The 21,752-nt window shown below is 40.0% G+C and overlaps 1 protein-coding gene across 4 annotated transcripts in view; it reads right to left on the bottom strand.

The window, feature by feature from the left end:
* Zranb3 (zinc finger RANBP2-type containing 3) overlaps positions 1–21,752 on the bottom strand; it is a 245,878-nt gene that overhangs the window by 43,912 nt on the left and 180,214 nt on the right. For all 4 annotated transcript variants that reach the window (XM_029563233.1, XM_029563231.1, XM_029563232.1 and 1 more), the window contains 4 exons: positions 16,257–16,376; positions 13,867–13,986; positions 12,271–12,450; positions 8,496–8,648 (listed from right to left, as the gene is read on the bottom strand). In XM_029563233.1, coding sequence (XP_029419093.1) covers positions 8,496–8,648; positions 12,271–12,450; positions 13,867–13,986; positions 16,257–16,376 — 573 coding nt within the window. The remainder of the gene's footprint in view (positions 1–8,495; positions 8,649–12,270; positions 12,451–13,866; positions 13,987–16,256; positions 16,377–21,752) is intronic.

Raw genomic sequence — 21,752 nt, 5'->3', positions numbered from 1 at the left:
ATAACAGTTTCCAGAGGTAGGATGCATCTCTTTCAAAATTGGCTGTAAATTTTTAGGTTTACAGTTGAATTATTACAGTTATACAATATTTTATTTTATTTATTTTATTTATTTATTTATTTTATTTATTATTATTTTATGTGTATGAGTGTATTGCCTGCATGTAAGTGAACCCATGTTGTGCAATTTCTGTGGATTCAGAAGAGGGTGTTGGGTTCCCCTAGAACTGGAGTTACAGATGGTTGTAACCTGCCATGTGGGTGCTGGGAATGGAATCCGGGTCCTCTGCAAGAGTAGCGAGTGCTCTTAACCACGGAGCCATCTCTCTAGTCCCCCAGTCTACATTTTAAAGAGACTATTTCTTTAAAGACTTACCTTCCCCTCCTCAAACACAACATCAAAAACCCTTAAAGAAATCATCTAATGATGAATTCTCAGGGATTTCAAATATAGCAGACCTCCTTAATTAAGCTAATTTTAAAAAGAACTTCTTTTTTTGTTTAAACAACAACTAGTTTTGGAAAGCAACATTTGATAAATTCTCAATACGTGCTAGAGGGAAATCGAGAGGAAGAGCACCATGACTGACAGCGATCAGAACCTGGTCTCTGCTTTGCCGAGGTCACCAACAGTGCAGGGCAGTGACAGGGGAAGACAGGGAAGTGCTGCTCTGAAACCAGAGGGTCACTGGGTAATAACAGATTGAGACCTTAGCACATAAAATCCAGAAAAAAAGGAAGTGAGTGGAAATCACTGTAGTATTTCTCAAATCGAGGGACACACAAAGAATGTAATTTTTGCAAAGAGGGCAAGATTACTGGGGACTTAGCTAATTGTATAAAGATAGCTAAGTTGGACAGTGAGGAATGCTGTCACAGGTAGTCAACCTTACAAGTTAGTTTCTTGGCTGCAGGGCTGTCAGAACAGAGATTTCCTCTCCAAACCTGAATCCTATCATCAGTTGTGCTTTCTCATTACGTCTCTGGGCAATGGAGCAGAAAGTTAGTGATGAGGTTTCTTTGACATTTAGCAGCTCTGACTGGCAGAAAAGCAAGAGAGAAAAATCTCTTCATCCCAGGATCTCAGTACATCCTAAAGATAATTATATATGCTGGACAGGAATGGAGAAGGGCTAGTGATCTAGTGATACTCTTCTTGTACTCCACAGACAGACTCTGAGTGTCTGGGAAGCCCCCTGGGTTGTGCATTTTATGGGAACAGATCTTTACTCTTCCTGTAGTCTCAAAGGAATATAGCACCCAACTAATGTTAAAACATAACAATAAGCAGGGTGTAGTAGTAAGTGCACGCCTTTAATCCTGATGGAGGCAGAGGCAGGCGGATCTCTGTGAGTTCAAGGTCAGTCTGGCCTACATAGTGAGTTCCAGGACAGCTGAGGCTTTAGGGAGATGGTGTCTCAAAAAAGAACCCCCCACACAAAAGATGTAACAATAAAATATCTGATGATGCACTGTGATTTTAATAGTTCCATTCCTCTCATTACCATTAAGTAGATAAAGGATCGAGTATTCACATGTGAAAATGCACATTGGTAGTAAACCTAACTCTTTTTAAAGGAAACAAATACATTCCTGTGTGCATTGTTATGAAAGCCCAGGCCTGCACAAAGCCATCCTGCTCTATCACACTCTGCCTTCTTCCCTTCAGACAGGGCCTCTCACTGAAACCACAGTTCATGGTTTTTCAGCTAGAATGTCTGGCCAGCAAGACCCAGCCATCCTCTTATCTCAGATCCCCTACAGTGTAGAGGTGTGTGGGATAGAGATGTAGGTGCTGGGGATCTGAACTCAGACCTTCATGTTTTTACGAAAAGCACTCTTACCCACTGAGCTATCTCCTTGTCCCCAAGGAAACAAAAACACGAGTTCTCTTTTCTTCCTCTTCTTTTTTGAGAGAAGGTCTCATATACTGAAGGGCTGGCCTTGAACTTGTTTTGTAGCCGAGGGTGACCTTGAACTCCTGATCCTCCTGTTTTCACCTACCCTGTGATTACAAGTGTGAGCCACCATTCCTGGCTTTTTATTTTGATGTCTTGTTGAATTATCTTAATACTTCTTGAAAATGCCTCTTGCTTTTCTCCAAGAATAATATTTATTTTATTTTATTTTTTGTTTATTTTTGGTCTTTTTGAGACAGGGTCTCCCTGTAGCCCCCTAGAATGTCTGGCCAGCAAGACCCAGCCATCCTCTTATCTCAGATCCCCTACAGTGTAGAGGTGTGTGGGATAGAGATGTAGGTGCTGGGGATCTGAACTCAGACCTTCATGTTTTTACGAAAAGCACTCTTACCCACTGAGCTATCTCCTTGTCCCCAAGGAAACAAAAACACGAGTTCTCTTTTCTTCCTCTTCTTTTTTGAGAGAAGGTCTCATATACTGAAGGGCTGGCCTTGAACTTGTTTTGTAGCCGAGGGTGACCTTGAACTCCTGATCCTCCTGTTTTCACCTACCCTGTGATTACAAGTGTGAGCCACCATTCCTGGCTTTTTATTTTGATGTCTTGTTGAATTATCTTAATACTTCTTGAAAATGCCTCTTGCTTTTCTCCAAGAATAATATTTATTTTATTTTATTTTTTGTTTATTTTTGGTCTTTTTGAGACAGGGTCTCCCTGTAGCCCCAGCTGTCCTGGAACTCGCCATGTAGACCAGGCTGGCCTTGAACTCACAGAGCCTGCCTCTACCTCCCTAGTGCTGGGATTAAAGGTGTGCGCCACCACGCCCAGCAAGAATAATATTTTAAAATTTGATGAACATCTACGCAGAATAACTCCTGCGCAACCACAACACATGCCACCAGAGCTCCTCTGCCTATCACCCTGACTGCAATCTGAACCATGTCTCAAAGAGCAACTGGCACAGGAGTGCTTGCACAGCTGAAGGAGGGACACAATGGATGGGGTGAGCAGAGGAATTTGTGTGGGCTAACCTCTAGGAAACCTCTGTACCAGAATGACATTAACTCAGATGCCACACAGGTAGCTTAAAACAAAGCATACTCTGGGTGTGGTGGTGCACGCCTTTAATCCCAGCACTTGGGAGGCAGAGGCAGGCAGATCTCTGTGAGTTCAAGGCCAGCCTGGTCTACATAGTGAGTTCCAGGACAGCTGGGGCTACAGGGAGACCCTGTGTCAAAAAAACAAAACAAAACAAAAAATAAAATAACAAAAAACCTAACAAACAAACAAAAAAACAAAAACAAACAAACAAAAAACCCCAAAGTATACAATCTTTGATATTCTGAGATGTTCTAGGAGAGAATCTAGCAAGTAGGTAGATGTTTGGGCCATGGCTGGTTAATAAGGGAAGGAAGCAGCTTTGCAGAAGATATTGATTTATAGATACAAACACTAGATATAAATTCAAGATGTCTACAAGATTCTATTAGAAGCAGGTGTGGTATACAGGCCTGTAATTCCAGCATGTGGGATGTAGAGGCAGGAGGCTCAGAAACTCAAGGGTATCATTGGTTATATAAAGAGGTTGTGGAGCTTTGGAAACATAAATCATTGTTTCAAAATAAAAAAAAATGCTTCTAGTGATTTTTGTCATTCTTTTTTTGGAGAGAGAGTTTTATGTAGCCTAGGCTGGCCTTGCTCTTGCAATATAGCAAGGTGACCTTGAAGTCCTGATCCTTTTGCCTCTACCGCCCAAGAGTTTAAATTGCAGGTATGTGCCATAGCACAGAGCTCTCAAATGATTCTTAGGTTGTCTTTTTATTATCCAGGCAACTTTTAACTAAGCATCCACTTTTTGTAACATTGGTGGCATTCCTGCAGCTGTCTCTGGATTCACTGATTAAAATATCTGCGGATGAGGCAGTAAGAGGTAACTGTAATCAGAATACTTCCCAAATAAATATGTTTTCTAAAAATTATACATTTATCAATAATGTGATGCCCTGCAACTTAGAGGCCAAAGAAATAATCTTATTGCTCTCCTCACAATAGATCAGGATCTCCTAATTCCAATATCCATCATGATACCTTAATGTCAGCACCCTCACTATTACTATCAGAATGATTATTTTAAAAATGAGTGCTTTTATTATCATTCTGTTTCTTAGTGGTAAAGAGAGGCAAGAACACAGAAAGACAAAATATTTTATGACCTAGTAAAGCTAAGTTAGTGAATAGCAAGATATAACTAAGAAAAACTTTCGTTTTTTTCCTTATAGAATCTTGCACTTAGAAAAGTTGTTATTGACAAAGATCCAAATTCATCATGACTATTTGTCCTTTAATAATAGTAAATGACCAGCATCATGTATGATAAGGACGTTAACTAAATAGAAGAAAAAACTTACAATCATTTTCACTACAAGTGAGAACCAAAGTTCCCTGGGTGCGGGGGGGATCCACACCTGAGTTAAAGATTCTACAAGGCTGATTGACTAATTAGAATCTGCCTGACTGTGCAAAGCTAAAGGTTGAAAATCTGGAGCTGAAGTTATCTTGGGCAATCTTTAGCACCCCATTGCCCACTTCTTCTGGACACTGCCTGGCCTGGAATGTGCTAAGTATACTAGTCTGACCTTAAAGCTTCCATCTGCCTGTTTCTGCCTCCTGAGTGCCCGGATTACAAGCATGCACCATCATGCCTGGCTCTCTGGCCTCCTTAATTAAAAGCTTTTCGTTGTTCATCTGTGTCTGCCCTAACATCTTTACGACTATAGTGTGAAACTTTCAGGGGTATATTAACAGACTCTTAAGTTTGCACTAGGCCCCAAAGCTCTAGCTTTTCGTTGTTCATCTGTGTCTGCCCTAACATCTTTACGACTATAGTGTAAACAGTGTCAACAGACAGCTTGTGAAAACAACAGCAGAGTTTCCCACTCTGCTATAACCTGCCCATTTACAGATTCTACCAGTGTATGAAAGTGCCCCCATGTAGGACTGCCTTTTGTTCTATAACTATAAAAAGTCATGAAACCTCCAGGCATGGTGGTGCACACCTTTGATCCCAGCACTTGGGAGGCAGAAGCAGGCAGATCTCTGTGAGTTCAAGGCCAGCCTGGTCTACAAAGTGAATTCTAGGCCAGCTGGGGCTACAGGTCAAAAAGACCAAAAAAAAAAAAAAAAAAAAAAAAAAAAAAAAATCATGAGACCATTTCCACATTGGAACATGTTATTTGGAGCAACCTCAATCCATGATGCTAGGCCACTAGTGTTTATCTCAACAATAAACCATCTCTTACTCCCTTTGAGGTGAAAGCTGCATTTTGTATTAACACATATTCCTCTCTTTAGTAATATACTTGACAACTGTTATTGTGTTCCTGTCTTTTGTTAAATTATTAAGAAAAACAAAAGAAAAATATTGCCTTTGTTGAGAAGCGCTATTAATAAAAATTGTAGAATGCTTATAATGGTAAAACGCATGGTTCATCTGAAAGACTGAGGGATCGCTATTGGCTCTGTTTTGTCTCATGTTATTGCCTCGTGGTAAATACAGTGTCTTTTGAGACAAATCCCTTGGCTATGATGATAGGATTGAAAGTCAGTATTAGGACTGAAGAAGAGGAAAAGAGAACCCAGTAAAACTCATAAAAACAATAAAACACTTCAAAGCTGGTGCTGTTCCAGCAGAGCCTAGGCCACCAAGGCAGGGGGTTAATAGATTCTGATCAAAGGACCTCTCCAAGGAGCCACCCCTGCCTCCTGTCACTCAGCTCCATTCCTGAGAGAATGAATAAACCCGCTTTACAAATAATGACTGGGACATCATGCTGGCCTCCTAAAGGACTGTGCATGGACGATTGGAACTGCAACTGAAGGCCCTCCTTAACATCTGTAAACATGCCGGAAGGAAGTCTATTTTCAAAGGATGAGGAGTGACAGAAGTAAGATTTACTCATCTAACTGAAAAAAAAAAGTATTTAAATTATCCTGAAAAAGAAACGACTGCTTTTCCCTCCTTCAGAGTTCCCACACAGAGTTCCACATAGTTGAAAAAAAAATAACAGTGATCTATTCTTGGGTATATCTAGTTTTTCTCTGCAGGCATAGAGAAAAAAAAAAAATCTGAGGTTGGCATGGTGGCACACGCCCTTAGTCCCAGCACTCAGGCAGATCTCTGTGAGTTCAAGGCCAGCCTGGTCTATATAGTGAGTTCTAGGCCAGCTGGGCTACAGGGAGACCCTGTCTCAAAAAGACCAAACAAAAACAAAAACAAAAACACAACACTACCCTGATTTAAAAAAAGAAAAAGAAAAGAAAAGAAAATATGGGCTGGTGAGATGACTCAGTGGGTAAAGATGACTACTGCCAAGGCTGACATCCCGAGTTTGGTCCCTGGGACCCACATGGTAGAAGGACAGAAAGGAGTATTGTAACTTTTCCTGTTTCCTCTGACCCCCACATTATACCACTTTATACACACACAATAATACCAATAAAGTTAAAAGTGAAAATAAGAAAATTAAAATAAAGTGGCGCACCAGTTGGAAGCCTAACTGGGCGTGGTCTTGCCCTGGAGGCAATCTCTCCATTGTTTAAGTCTGAATCTCTAGGCTCCTCCTTAATCACTTTAATCTCTTTATCAAAGGGATCCTTTCCAGCACATGCTGGGACTCCAATATTTATCTTCCTAGTGCTCTTTTTCAATCCAAACTGTATTTCTTTTTGCCCCATTTGCTCTTTTTCATTGTAGATCTGCATAATGAAGAGTCAGAATGCTCTAACTCCATTTTGGCTAGCATCTTTAGACAAGTCCAGACAAGCTCAGGCATACTGTACTTGTAAAAGCCTTATAAGGTATGAACAAAAACTTCTGACTCTAAAAGATATTAGTCAGCACATTCCAATGCCCTGAAGACAGCCCCTACCAATCAAGACTTTCCCCGTACACAGGATATGGGGACAGTCCAATTAAGACTTTCCCCACACACAGGATATGAGGGCATCCAATTATTTTTAAAAAATGCTTGGCACGTGCGGGTTTCTATGGAGTGCCCCAATAAAAGCTCCTACCTGCTACTGTTTGGGGCCAGACTCCATGTTTGGCTTGTGAAGTCTGTGCCTGGCTAGCCGCCATTTGGTTGTTGTCCTTTTTTTTTTTTTACTTTAAATTCTTAAATAAACTTTCGTATAATCTTTTTGGGTATCTGTGGGAATTATTCTCGATTCTTGAACCCTAACACATAATATTCACTATTAATATCCACACCACTATTTCTACATTAGGCTGTCTTGAAATTTCTTCTGCCAGAGAAAATAGTCCATTGCTTTTCAACTTAGCTTCAGGCAAGCTTTTAGGTTGAGGGCAGACTCCAGCCAGACTCTTTGCCAAAATATCCCAAGTGCTGCTTAAGTCCTTATTTTGGCACTACGTTCCTCCAGGTGTTTACTAAAATGGCCTGTTAAGCTCTGCTTACAGCAATCAACCATTTTTCTAGCCCAAACTTCCAAAGTCTTCCACATTTTTCCAAAACCCCACATGGTCAGGTTCTACACAGCCAACAGCCCACTCTCTGGTACCAATTACTGTATTAGTCACTTTTCTGTTCTGTGATAGAAACACTGACTGAAGCAATTTATAGAAGGAAGAGCTTATTTGAGCTTACGGTTCCAGGGGAATTACAGTCCATCATGGCAGGGAGGCATGGTGGCTGGAGGTGGCTGGAGCAGGAGCAGCAGAAATTAAGCTCTCACATCATCACACAGGCACAGGAAGCAAGAGAACAACTGGAGATCTGACTAGGCTTAAGAATGCTCTAAGCCCACCTCCAGTGACATGCTTCCTCCAGGATGGCCATACCTTCTAAAAACTCCCAAAACAGCACCACCATCTGGGGACAAGATGTCCAAACACTTGGAGCCTATGGGGGATATTTTCATTCAGACCATCACACACCCCAAACAAACAAACAAAGCAATTTAAAAAATGTTTAAAAGACACATTTTCTCCTGAAGGTTGGATTCTGTTCAGGTTTTCTTTTTTAATCAAGGGACTGAGTAGTGAGTGCTGAAACTGTTGGAACACACAAGTCAGTAGAATAGCAGTGTTAAGTTTTCTATTTTCAAGGTTGTGTAGACTTAAGTAAAATAGCCCTTCAAGGACATGGATAACAGAACATTGATGTTTAATATGATATATGATAAAGTATAGTTCCAAGACATTAAAAAAGTAGGGAGAGGGACTGCAGAAATGGCTTAGTGGGCAAAGTACCTGCTGTGAAAGCAGAAAGACCTGAGTTCGGGTCCCCAGCACCCACATAAAAGCTGGACATGCTAGTGAGCATCTGGAAACCCAGCGCTGGAGAAAGGCAGATCCTAGGGGCTTGCCAGCTGGCCCTGGTGATAAGGCGAGCTCTAGGTTCAGAGACCTTGTCTCAAAAATAGTGACTAGTGGAAGTCACCTGGCACTGACCTCTTGACATGCATGTACAGGGTGCATATGTACATGTACACACCCACCCACTCTCACACAGATAATAAAAATAAGAAAGCAAAAAAGAAAAAGTCATGTCCTCTTACATGAGTAAACAAAGCTTCCTTGCCGAGTTCTTCAAAACTGTCACATGGAACCCATGCTTCAGCAAACTGTAGAAAATCCCACTTTTCCTTATCACCTTCCTCAGCCTGGAGTTTTTCCTTCCTGCCATTCAGTGTGCTCCCTGTGACCTGAGCCTGGGATGGAAAAACACAAGAATCTGACCACAGTTCACCTCATGGATGACATTTGCTAATCAGTAACTTGATTTTTGCATTGAAATCATAGTTATCCAGTAAGAAGACCTTAGTAGTATATAACATATCATGACTTTAGTAATATAGTTATTCAAAATTGCTATGAAATTACAAAATGCTTAAGGAGATTTAACTAGAAACATGACACAATATTCACTTTTCTCATAAAAACTTTTATTCTAATATTTATATACTTGGAAATTTTACCTATATATAATTGGCCATTTTGAATATTTATACTCACTACTCAAAACTCACTGCAATAGAATAAATGCCTATGTGTCTCCCAATTCATTCTGTTTAAATCTTTCCTCTGTGTGATGCTATGAGAAGGTGGGACCTTTGAGAGGTGATCAAGTCATGAAGGTGGAGCCCTCTTGAATGGGATTAGTACCCTTATTTTTTAATTAACTGATTTTTATTTGTATGTGTATGAGTGTTTTGTCTGCATATATGTAAATGTACCCATGTTGTGCAATGCCCACAGAGGCCAGAAGAGGGCATAAAATCCCCTGGAACTGAAGTTTCAGATGCTTGTTAGTCACCATGTGGATACTGGGAACTGGACCTAGGTCCTCTGCAAGAGCAGCCAGTGCTCTCAACTGCTGAGCCACCTCTCCAGTCCTAGTGCCCTTATTAAAGAGACCACAGAGGGCTCTCTTGCCCTCTTTCAACCATGTGTAGTTACAACTAGGTCTTCTTTGTACCCATAGAGATCGCTCATCAGAACACAGACTATTAAGCCTCCAGAAGACAGAATGATTTTCTATTTATTTCTATGGTATTTTGTTATAGTAGCCTAACTTACACAGAAATTGGTGCAAATGGAGTTGCTACTATAACACATACCTCAAAGTGCAAAAGTCTTTTCAAAGCAGGTAATGGATAGAGGCTAGAGAGCTTAAGTACATGTTGGATAAAACCTCTACTGCCATAAATGGAATTTTTTTTTTTTTTTTTTTTCCTTTTTGAGAAAGGGGCTCCCTGTAGCTCCAGCTGTCCTGGAACTCACTATATAGACCAGGCTGGCCTCGAACTCACAAAGATCCGCCTGCCTCTGCCTCCCAAGTGCTGGGATTAAAGGCATGCGCCACCACGCCTGACTCATAAATGGAATTTTAAATGCAATCCCAGTCAAAGCTCAGACAGAGGAGAACTGGAGAGAAAGCTTCTCTCTTCTTAAAGCACAGTCACATAATCACCAACAGAATGTTGCTGGGAATATAGGTGGCAAAGGTCATTCTGATGAGATGTCAGATGAAAATGAGGAACACACTATTGGAAACTGGTGGAAATGCCACCTTTTGTTGAGAAAAAAGAACTCAGTTGTCAACATTCTAGTGTTTTATGGAATGTAGAGCCTGCAATCAATAAGGCTATATTTAGCTGAGGCAATTTCTGAGGAGTATGTTGAAAAAGCTTAGTTCCTTCTGACTGTCAGTGCAAGAAGAAAGAAATAAAGACAGACCTGTTAAGTAAAAAGGAACAATTTAAATTTAGGGAAATTCTTGGTCTACTGATATTGCAAAAATGAGAAAAAGTGTTTAAGAAGAGAATATTGAGAGCACGCCCACATGACCATGTGACACAATGGTTGGTGTAGATATAAACCACACACTCAATCAGCCATCTTAAGAAAAGCCAGAAACAAGCCAGGACTGAATGAGTAGAAACAGAGCCAGCCAAGACTGAAGGAACACAGACTAAGCAGGAGAATGGAGGTAGACTGTCAAGCTTCTTGGACCACACAGAACTGGAGCGCAGCACTACACTTAGCTGAGAATACAAAACAAGAATAGGACTGCAAAGGCAATTTGGACATTACCAGGGTTGACACTCATGCCACCGGCCTGAGGGCAGATATGCTCCCACCTGGATTGAAAGGGTAAGATCAATGCTTGGAAGACCTACCTGGGTTGGGGTTGCCCTGTGGAGCCTTGAAGTTGTGATCTCTACCCTGACAGAACCTGAAAGCCAAGGCAGTGGTAGCCAAAGCCACCACAGAGAACCAGTGATCTAGAAGATGGGGTACTGTCCTACAGGGCCTGGAGGGCAGCATACAGGGCCACAGAGGAATCATCTCAAGCCTCAAAATCTGACTCATTTTGCCTTGTGAGGTTTTGGATTTGCTTGGGCCCAGCCAGTCCTGTCTCCTCTCCTATTTTTCCCTTCTGGAATGTGACTGCACAACCTATGTATCTCTCCCACGGTTCTATTTTGGAAGATTGTAACTTGGTTCCATAGGTTCACAGCTAGAGAGGAATTTCACCTCAGGATGAGTCTTACTCATAACTGATTTAGAAAGTATTTAGAAGAGATGTTGATTTTAGACTTAATGCTGGAATGAGCTAAGGCTCTTTGTGCTGTTGGGATAGAATGAATGCATTTTGCATGTGAGGAGGGCATGAATTTTCGAGGAGGAAGCCAGGGTAAAATGTAATAGACCAAATGTCTCTCCAAAAAATTCATATACTGAAATCCTAATACCCAATGTGATGATATTAGGAAGTGGACACTTTGGGAGTCATGACAGTGGAGGGAGGCCTCACAAATGATACTTCTGCCCTTATAAAATGAGAGTTGTCTTTCCCTCGTTTGACCAAATGAGGGTACAGTAGGAATCTTGAAGACTACAACTAGGAAGAGGGCCCTCCCTAAAACCTGACCACCCTTGCTCCCTGATGTCACCTTCCATCCTCCAGAACTGTGAGGAATATAATTCTACTAATTACGTTCCACCTGGTGCAAGATACTTGTAATAGGATCCCTAATACTAAGAAATCCTCTCACTCTTAGTGAAGCCTCTTCTATAAGCATCCTTCAAGGTTGCAAAAAAGAGACAGAAAACAATGAGGAGACAGAGAAAACAATGTCACTCCCACCTTACCCACAGTCTGGGTACAGGCTGTCTTCTGTCAACATTAGTTGAAAACTCAAAAATCTACCCAGAAAAGATTCACCAGTTCATTCTTTGTCACAACAAGGTCTTGGAGTTTTAGTTATTGTGGTTCTCTACTAGCTGATCCTAGCCTACCTTCTGAAGTGGTGGGAGCAGCTGTAGAACATACACGAGGCCCTGCGTTCAGATCTACTACCATAAGAAAATTAAGACAAGGGGCTGGAGAGATGGCTCAGCAGTTAAGAGCACACACAGCTCTTGTAGAGGACCTGAGTTTGGTTCCTAGCACCCATGTTGGGTAGCTCATAACTCTAGCAGTAGATCTAATACTTCCTTCCTCTGGCCTCTAAGAACACTGCACTCATGTGCACAAACTTCCACATGGACACACACACACACACACACACACACACACACACACGTACACAAAATTAAAATAAAATAAATCTTAAAAAAATAAAAAGATCTTAGAAAAATATAGCTATACATGGAAAGTCATACCTTGTATGGTGAGGAAGGCAGATAGTGTAGTACTACTTGAAAACTTTTATGATCTCAGTCTCTGTTACCTTTGCATACTCAAGTATTCTTTGCCTGAATACATTAGAACCCAATCTCCTAACGCATGTGGTATACATGTCCAGGTTTAAACTCAGGTGTTACCTTTCGATTCAGCATCCCCCACATGAGGGTGTCTAGAGTGCCATTTGCAATGAGATAGTGAATGTTCACAGAGCTGCACTGTCCAATTCGGTGAGCTCGATCTTCAGCTTGTTTAATATGTCCAGGGTCCCAATATAACTCAGCAAAGACAACGTGACTTGCAGCAGTAAATGTTAAACCCTAAGCAGAATGAAGCAAAGAAACTGAGATTCAAATAAATTGAGATTGTAGCACGAGAGTCATATGTAATAAAGCCTTTCTGAACATGTTAAATGGAGAACACTAAGGGTTCTGCTAGCTTTAACTCGACACAACCTAGAGTCATCTGAGAAAGGAATCTCAACTGAAGGATTTCCCAGGTCAGATTGGTCTGTGAGCATGCTTACTGGGGATTGCCTTGATTGTTAATCAATGTTAGAGGGCCCAGACCACTGTGGACAGCACCATTTCCTGGGCAGGTGGTCCTGGGTTGTATCGGGAAGTTAGCTGAGCATGAGTGAGCTGGCCAGCAAGCAGCATTCCTCCATGGTTTCTACTTCAAGTTCTTGCTTGGGTTCCTGCCCCGACTTCCCTCAATGACAGACTGTAATCTCTAAGCTGAAATAAACCCTTTCTTCCCCAACTTGTTTTTAGTCAGGATGTTTTATCAAAGCAACAGAGAAGAAACTAGAACACTATGAAACTTAAAAATAAGTAAGTCATGCATCTTAAGACAAATCAGGAATATTTAAGTCATGAAAGGTAAATTAAGACTGCTTATTGCAAGATATCCAGGTGAATTACAACCCCCCTCCATACATTTAAAAGGCATTTCAGTATTTCAAAAGGCAAACTGATGGATAATATACAAACAAAATCACTTTATCTTCTGATGAAGGGTTGGATTTACTTTACCTCTGGGAAATCTGATAAAAATGCATTTAAATATCATTTTTAACACATGTTATCCATAGCAACTAGGTAGAGAGCACTGACATGCTCTTAACTGAATTCAAACTGCTGTATGAGAAAGAACATGTCTCCACTCATGCTATTTCCTCCTAGGAAATGTCCCATGTTACATCTTTAAGTCCCTAAAGTCTACTGCTTCATGTCTCAATATATGTCATGCACCGCATTCCCTATGCAACTGACTTTTGTATGAATTTGAAATACTGTGGCATCAAGATATTAAATCTTGCTTTATAACCAATATATGAAATAAAACAAACTGCCTCAGATGAAAAAATGTGTCAAGATGTGCCGCTTCGAGGCTGGTGGGTTGAGTGAACTGTGAAGCAAGCTTAACTGTGGCCACATACAGTCCATGATTTTGGGTGCTGAACAGAAAGTCTACCTTCCTTTAGACTATGGCTCACTTCATGCTGTGATTCACAAGCACTGGAGTTTCTTTAAGTGAGAGACTTCAGTGACTATTACTCTATTTTGATTTTTAACTTAAAAAGCTGAGACTGGTAGTGCGCATTTGTAATCCCAGTACTCAGGGGGTAGAGACTGGAAGATTCCTGGGACTCACTGGCCAGCCAGCATAGCCAACTAGTGAGCCCAAAGTCCCAGTGAGAGACCCTGTGTCAAAAAACAAGGTACATCTCTTACCTGGCCAGCAGCTTGAATACTCAGAATAGCCACACGAGTATCAGGGTCCTTCTGAAATTGATTAACCAGATGAATCCTTTCTGAAGATGCAACACTCCCATCTATCCTGATGTAACGAGTCTAGTATCAATAAGGGAAATGGCAAAATTAGACGAGCCCCTGCAGTCTTCTTATTTTATATATTTTACACCTAATTTTTATGGTCATATAAAGATGAAGACGGATTAAGATAATAGGCTGGCAGATGTTATAATACAATAAGAACCTTAAAGTATCTTATAATAATTTTCCATTTTTTAATTTTTAAATTTATTTATTGTGTACCACAACACCGCTCTCTCTAAATATGATCAAAACATGTAGTATGAAATTCATAAAAGTTCAATAAAAATTTTAAAAAGATAGTTTCTTTGAACAGTTTCTTAATAAGCAACCTTTATTTAACCAGTGGGTAAGAGTAACTTTAAGGTTATAGGATCATTAATTGCAAAGTAAATCTAAAACCAGATGTGAGAGAAAGGAGAAAGATGATTTTGCTCAGGTACTAGGGAGACATATTGAGTGGTACACGGATTTCTGAAATATAACCCGTATACATATAATTTCCCATATAACTGGGAAATTATCAAAATTATCAGTCTTAACCTACCATTCATGGCCTTCATTTTCAAATTGTTAAAGAAATGGTTGTATCCATTGAAGTGAGGAATGGAGACACCCACGCACACCTTTAAAAAGCTGAGAATCATTAAGTGTTAAACTGAACAGACTTGTCTTCAAGAACAATTTAAGTTGTGAAAAGGAAGCTGTGTGTTATAAATAGCTAAAAAGAACTTATAACTCAACTTCATAAAAGAAGTAAATTTCAAATGATCTCATTCAAATATACACAGATTCTATGGGCAACATCATCTAAAAAGTTGAGAAATGAGACTATTTACTTTTGGCTGGGTATGGTGGCTCACACCACTAATTCCAGCAGAGGCAGGTGGATCTCTGTGAGATCAAGGCCAGCCTAGTCTACATAGCAAGTTCCAGGCCAGCTGGGGCTACAGGGAGACACTGTCTCAAAAAGAAAAAACCCAAAATTTACATTCAAAAAGAGATTAATCAATAAAGTGAATAATTAAATTACTAACTTTCTTCTTTGTGTGTGTGTTCATGTGTGTCAGTGTAGGTACATACTTGCCACAATGTGTTTGTTCTAAGGTAGAATAGATTCAGAATAGGAAAATATTTTGAATCTAATTTTTTGGCCAATCATTTAAAGATTACACGTCAAATTAATGAATCTTCCTTGGAGGGTGAAAATCAACAAGAAAGACCCTTTCAGTGTTACCACTGTCATCACATTATGCTGTCATAAATCCTCCTATGGAAGAGACATTTGAACATACTATAGACATATTGGTTGAAGCTTAAAGCACAGCTTTACTCCTGATTTTGAAAACAATGACCTGTATTGGTTCTGTTGCTACACATATACTGGTTCATAGCATTTTTCAGGAAATAGCTTTCAGCTGCTTCAGAACATCCATGGAAACCCTTGGCATTTAGAGGACAAATGGCAGGTAGGTTTGAAATGAAAAATGGAAAACACTGTCACTAAGGTGACTAGTGGAAATCAAGGTGAACTTCAGAAGATATGGTAAGGCTCACTATCCTAGTAGACATGGCCTGATAAATCTCATGGATCATGTGCTTTAAAAGAATCTATACTGATTATTAATAACAATTTTCTAACAGTATGCTGCCTAGAAGTATAAAGGATCTGACTACACTTGGGCAGTGATCTTCACTGGGTTTGTTCTCTGTCACTCACACTTTAATTGTGTTTGAGACTACCACTCTCACATGGTGTCTCCAGAAACAGAGTTCCCATTATGGCTGTCAATAATATCCCAGAAACTAGAGCAATGGCTCAGCAGTTAAGAGCACTGGCTGCTTTTGCAGAAGACCTAGGTTTGATTCCCAGCACCCACATGGCAGCTAACAATCATCAATAACTCCAGCTTCAGGAGATCCAACACCCTCTTCTGGTCTCTGTGGGCACTGCATGTCATGGGTGTAAATTACATACATGCAGGCAAAATACTCATACACATAAAAGTAAATAAAAGACAAAAGATCCTTAATCAACTCAGATAAATTGAACAGAGGAAACTTTTAAGATTGATATCAAGAAGAAAACAGAATGTAATGGTAGTAATATAATGTAATATTAGTAAAAGTGTAAGAAAATATTTAATAATACATCTTAATAATACATTTTCAAATATCATTTAAAGAAAGTTTTTAAAAGCCACCTAAATTATGAGACTATAAGTGATATTCAGGATTGTGAAAATATGCATTCTAAAACTTTATTTTATAAATAAATATCACAGTACCTTGTTTTCAATGACTGCTTCTGTGCAAGCTTGGAGCATACTTAAATGGTGAGCAAAGACCAGAAATTTAAGTGACTCATTCTGAAGCATCATCTTAATATAGTCCTTTACTGCACCTGCCTAAATATCAAAGGTAAACTTTATTAACGTTGTCAAGATTTTTATTTAAAACATTGTCACTTTTAATAAAGCAAGAAAAATGTACACATTGCAGCTGCCTTCTTCTCTATGCAGCCTAAGGAAGGAGGAACCCACATGTTAAGGGTATGTGAAACTGGAAACGGTGGCACACGCCTTTAATACCAGCACTAGGTAGATCTCTGTGAATTCGAGGCCAGTCTGGTCTACATAGTGAGTTCCACACCAGCTGGTGTGGACTAAATAGATAAATAAATAATAAATAAATAAATAAACAAATACATAAGTAAATAAATAAGGAAGGGAATTAAAAGGGCATATGGGAAAAGAAGGTTTGCAGGGTATGTGTTATTTTTTCATTGCTGTGATGAAATACCTGAAATAAATCAACTTAAAGCAGAGAAGATTTATTTTGGTGCACAGTTTCAGACCTCTCAGTCCCTGGTCATATGGCTCCTTTGTTTCTGAGCACTGAGGAGGCAGAACATCACGACAGGCAGCATGTGGTGGAGGACCCTGATTACCTCCTAGCAGCCAGGAAGCAGAGAGTGAAGGCACCATGGAGAAGATATACCTTTCAGGATATGTTACTAGTGACCTAGTTCCTCCAGCTAGTCTCTATACCCTCATTCCACCTCCTCCCAAAGACACCATCAAATTATAATTTCATCATTAGACTCATCCACTGATGAAGTGAGCACCTTGTGATCCAATGACCACCTTCAAGCCCATGGCTATATATTTATAAAAGCTAGGATAAAGGATTTTAAATGTTTTCACCATAAAAGAATGGTAAATACTTGAAGCGCTAAATGTTTACCCTGAATTTAACATTACACAATATATTAAAACATAAGCCCACATGGTTCACCTACAAATATTTTAAAAATGGTTTTAACAACAGACATAGTGAATGCTGATCAAACCAAAATCAGCACGTTTTTATAAATTGAGTAAAATGATATCACGTGATGGATGGATAAGAAAGGTATTTATGTGGGGGAGCAGAAGGGAAAAGAGCTTACATTTCATCTTGCCTATTAACACACCCCATTGGTGACAGCTGAAGCTACAATGCAAGCAGTATTACAAACTAAGAAACTGTAAAATCATGGCATTGAGTTGTGGGTGAATAAAATAAATCACATCAAATACACACACACACACACACACACACACACAAACGAAACAAAACAAAACAAAACAACCCACTCAGCCTTTTATAAGAACTGAAGGTGGCTGCCACTGGAGAATAAAGTTAGATTTGTCTTTAGGAATGTTTTTGGTTGTTAACATAGCTTTAGTATTATTTTTAAATTAAAAAAACTTTAAATACCTATTTGAAATTCATATGTATTGACTATAAAGCCTCAAGTCTTATTGTGCAAGCTACATTTTGCATGTCTATATTTTCCAAACAACTGAATTCATCATATGAGCCTGGAGGCTGGTAAGAACTTTAGCCTTGGATGTCGGTGCCTCAGGAAGTGGAAATGAAGTCCTCTCAAAAAAAGGATCTATAAATTCCAGATATGTTGTCATAGCAACTGAAGCACTTTAATAAAGTGCATGTTTGCCTAAAGAGCTATATTTACTGGCTAAGCCTTTCACAAAGTACATGTCAAGATGGAATGTTTAAAAGGTGCATTCATTACTATTCAATCTAGATTTATAAACAGTACAATTGCTATAACTCTGGTCTCGGATGCATTTATCCTCCTCTTCCCAAGTAAAATATTTCTACCATTACACCCTCCTCTGATATTAACCACTCCTAATCATGACCAGAGCTGCTGAGAGAAAGCTCAAGCTGTCCCAATTACTTCCAACCACTTTAGAAAGGCTTATGGTTTGGGGCAGGGAGATAGCTGAGTGTGTAAGAACACTTGCTGTACAAGTATAAAGACATGAATTCAAATTCCCAGGACCCACATAAAAGCATGGCTATATGTGCCTATAATCCCCGAGTTGGGAGGTGGAAAGAGGTGGCTCCCAGGAGCTTGCTGGCCAGCCAGCCTAGCTAAAATCACAATCTTCTAGTTCAGTGAGAGACCCTGTCTCAAAGGAGTAATGGAGCAATAGAAGGAGACATCGTCTGTCTTTCCCTGGCCTCTGCACCCATGTACATGGGCATGTACACGGGCTTGCACACCTGCACACACATGCACATACCACACACTCATAGACACACACACACACACACACACACACACACACACACACACACACAAAGAGCTGAGAATAAGACTCTGAACATAGATGGGACATCTCTGTCAATGTGCCCCCAACAAGAAGGCTCAGGGAACATTTCAGAAGGGTGGGCGGGAAGAGTGAAGGAGCCAAAGCATGGGGAGGAGGCTGAGTCTTCTGGACATGGCATGACTGCAGCATATATGAACTGACAGCAGCTGTGCTTTCCTGCAAAATACCTGCACAAGATCAAGCTTGTGAAAACTCCAGCATAGTTGGGTAAGGGGCACCTGAGGCCTTGCCCCTAGCTGAGGCGCTACGGGCAGTTCATGGCTGCTTGTGGGGGAGGAGTCACTTTTCTTTGAGAGTGTGGCCATTAGTAGGTCGCCCATGCCCTAGTGAATAGCCCCATACCCATTCTCATATGGACAGCAATAATTGGGCTCAGTGGGTTACATTTTATAAAAGGGTCATGAGGTTGAAAGGGAGATGTGCTGGGGGCTAGAGGATTTTCATGAGAGGAGTGGTATGTGACGGCACATCCTGATAATGAGCAGCACCTTGGTGATGCCAGCTCAGGTTTTGTATTAGTTGTAGAAAATGCACACTGCTCATAACTATTTTATTTTATTAAAATAATGATGTGTTTGTTAGGTGAAGCTTAAGTAATTAATGGAGACCACACATATCTTATTTAAAGAACCATATCTATTATTTGCAAATTTTGGTTTTTTGAGATGAAGTCTCTCTAGGGAGAGCAGGCTAGCCTTGGAACTCATGATCCTCCTGCCTCTGCCCTGAGTGCTGGGATTATAGGTGTATACTGCCGCACCTGTTTGCTAATAGTCATTAATTTAGAAAATATTTTTATTGAATTTTTGTGGATTTCATACAATAATTCTTAATCCTATTTAGGCCCTCCTTTCCTACTGGCTATCCCCTATAGCCCACCCACAGGACTTCATGCATTCTGTCATTTATGTTAAGGCCTATCAAGTCAAGTTTGTGTACCCAGATGTCCTCAGTGTGAGCTCATTAACTGGAGCCTGTTCAGCCTATCTATGGTCACTTCCTTAAAAAAGATCAACTCTTCCTTACCCAGCAGTGGTCATCTGTCAATAGTTCCTCACCAAAATTGTCTGTCCCTGGTTCAGAGCCAGATACTTTCCTAAACCACAGACCAGGCAGAGGAAGAGGCCCTCCTGCAGTTTCCATCCTCCCAGGCTCTGGGAAGTAGGAAATACTCTGATGACCTCATTAACCCTCCCTGCATTCTATAAATGGGATTTCACTCATGTTAAGCTGAGACGCAATTAAAAGGAAACACATTTGTGCCTAAAGGGAACACATTTAAAATAATTTCCCTTCTGCAAATATTTTTAAGGCACCAAAGAATGCTACCATCCTTAAAGTAACAGGAAATTTTAAATTATGAGATGGTTTTAATAATTTTCACTAAAAACCTGGCATTCTCTTAACATGGTTTTTTCTCTTTAAAAAATGTGACAATATTGTAAAGTGCTCCCAGATAAGTGAGAACTGGCAAAACCAAACATGGTATTTATATCTGCTTTTTGGTTTTTTTTTTTAATTTCCCTAGGAGTATATTATGCTGATCACATCTGAGGAATCATTTTTAATTCATTGTATCCGCAATAACTATAACAAAGTGAAAAAAAGATACAGAAGAAAGAATGGCATTCTCATGCAGTTGTAGTTCATTGGTAGAGCACTCGCCAGGCATGGGTGTGGCCCTCGATTTAATCCCTAGAATTGCCCCAAGACAGACAGAAAGTCATTCTCAGCCAGGTGTGGAGGCGCAAGCCTTTCGCATGCCTTTGGTCCAAGCACTCTAGAGGCAGGCAGACCTCTGTGAGTTCCAGGCCAGTCTGGTCTACACAATGAGCTCCAGGCCAGCTGGGGCTACTAGAAGACCCTGTCTCAAAAAGACTACGGAAAAAAAAAAAGCCATTTTCTAAGTATCTGAGACTCCACTAAATGAATGTGAACTATTAACACTGATTAATCTAGGTTCATCTTCTTTGCTTACTATTTATCATTCATATCTACTGCTTATCATTATAATATTTCATTAAGAAATATTTGGAAAGAATTTGTGATAATGTGTTAACAATACCAAGGAGATAATAAACATACCTCTGTTCTCCTAAGTACAAACAGTGGACCAGTACAAGTTTACAAGGCACTGGAGGATACATGTCAGTAGCATAATTTTACAGCACAGCAAGTAAATAATAAAATTTACCACATCTTCTGGTCAAAGAACATGATATGTTTGAAAGAAATTGTCTTTATGAAATCTATCATTATGTACAAGGCATACACAACAATACAAAATAAAATGTACCACATTAATTGACCTAATTTGTTGACATGACCTAACTGAAGCACTGGAACTATATGCCTAATCTCTCTAGGATAAAGGATAGGTTATGAAAAAAAGTCTATAGATTATAATTAATATGAAATTTCTCCTCCTCTATTTCTCCCTCCTTGTCCTCCTCTTTCCCCTTATCCTTTCCCTCACTCCCTCTTCCTCTCTCTGAAGGGTCTCATGTAGCCAAAACTTGCTATGTGGCCAAAGATGACCTTGAACTTTTGATCTTTCTGCCTCCACTTCCAAAGTACTAGGATTAAAGTATGCGTCAAATTGCCCAGTTTATACAGTGCTAGAGCTTGAACCCAGGACTACGTCCATGTTCGGCAAGTGCTTTACTGACTTAGCCACATCCCGGGCCTTATTGTCTGGAAGTCTTCAAGGCCTAACTCTGCCTAGATCAAAGGAAGAAGAAAAATGACCCTGGTGGGGGGATGCTGGCTAAACACAATGAGTGAACAGTGTTTTAAAAACATCTCAGTGTTAGTAGCAAAAACAATGAGTCTTTCTGCAAGAATCATGTTCGGCAAGTGCTTTACTGACTTAGCCACATCCCGGGCCTTATTGTCTGGAAGTCTTCAAGGCCTAACTCTGCCTAGATCAAAGGAAGAAGAAAAATGACCCTGGTGGGGGGATGCTGGCTAAACACAATGAGTGAACAGTGTTTTAAAAACATCTCAGTGTTAGTAGCAAAAACAATGAGTCTTTCTGCAAGAATATATTAGAATATATAGATAATTATAGATAATATATAGATAATTCTAAATATA

This window comes from Nannospalax galili, unplaced genomic scaffold (genome assembly GCF_000622305.1).
Source record: "Nannospalax galili isolate Female #2095 unplaced genomic scaffold, S.galili_v1.0 scaffold995, whole genome shotgun sequence".
Lineage (NCBI taxonomy): Eukaryota > Metazoa > Chordata > Mammalia > Rodentia > Spalacidae > Nannospalax > Nannospalax galili.
The sequence above is the reverse complement of the archived record's forward strand: the minus strand, read 5'-3'. Positions and strand labels throughout refer to the sequence as shown.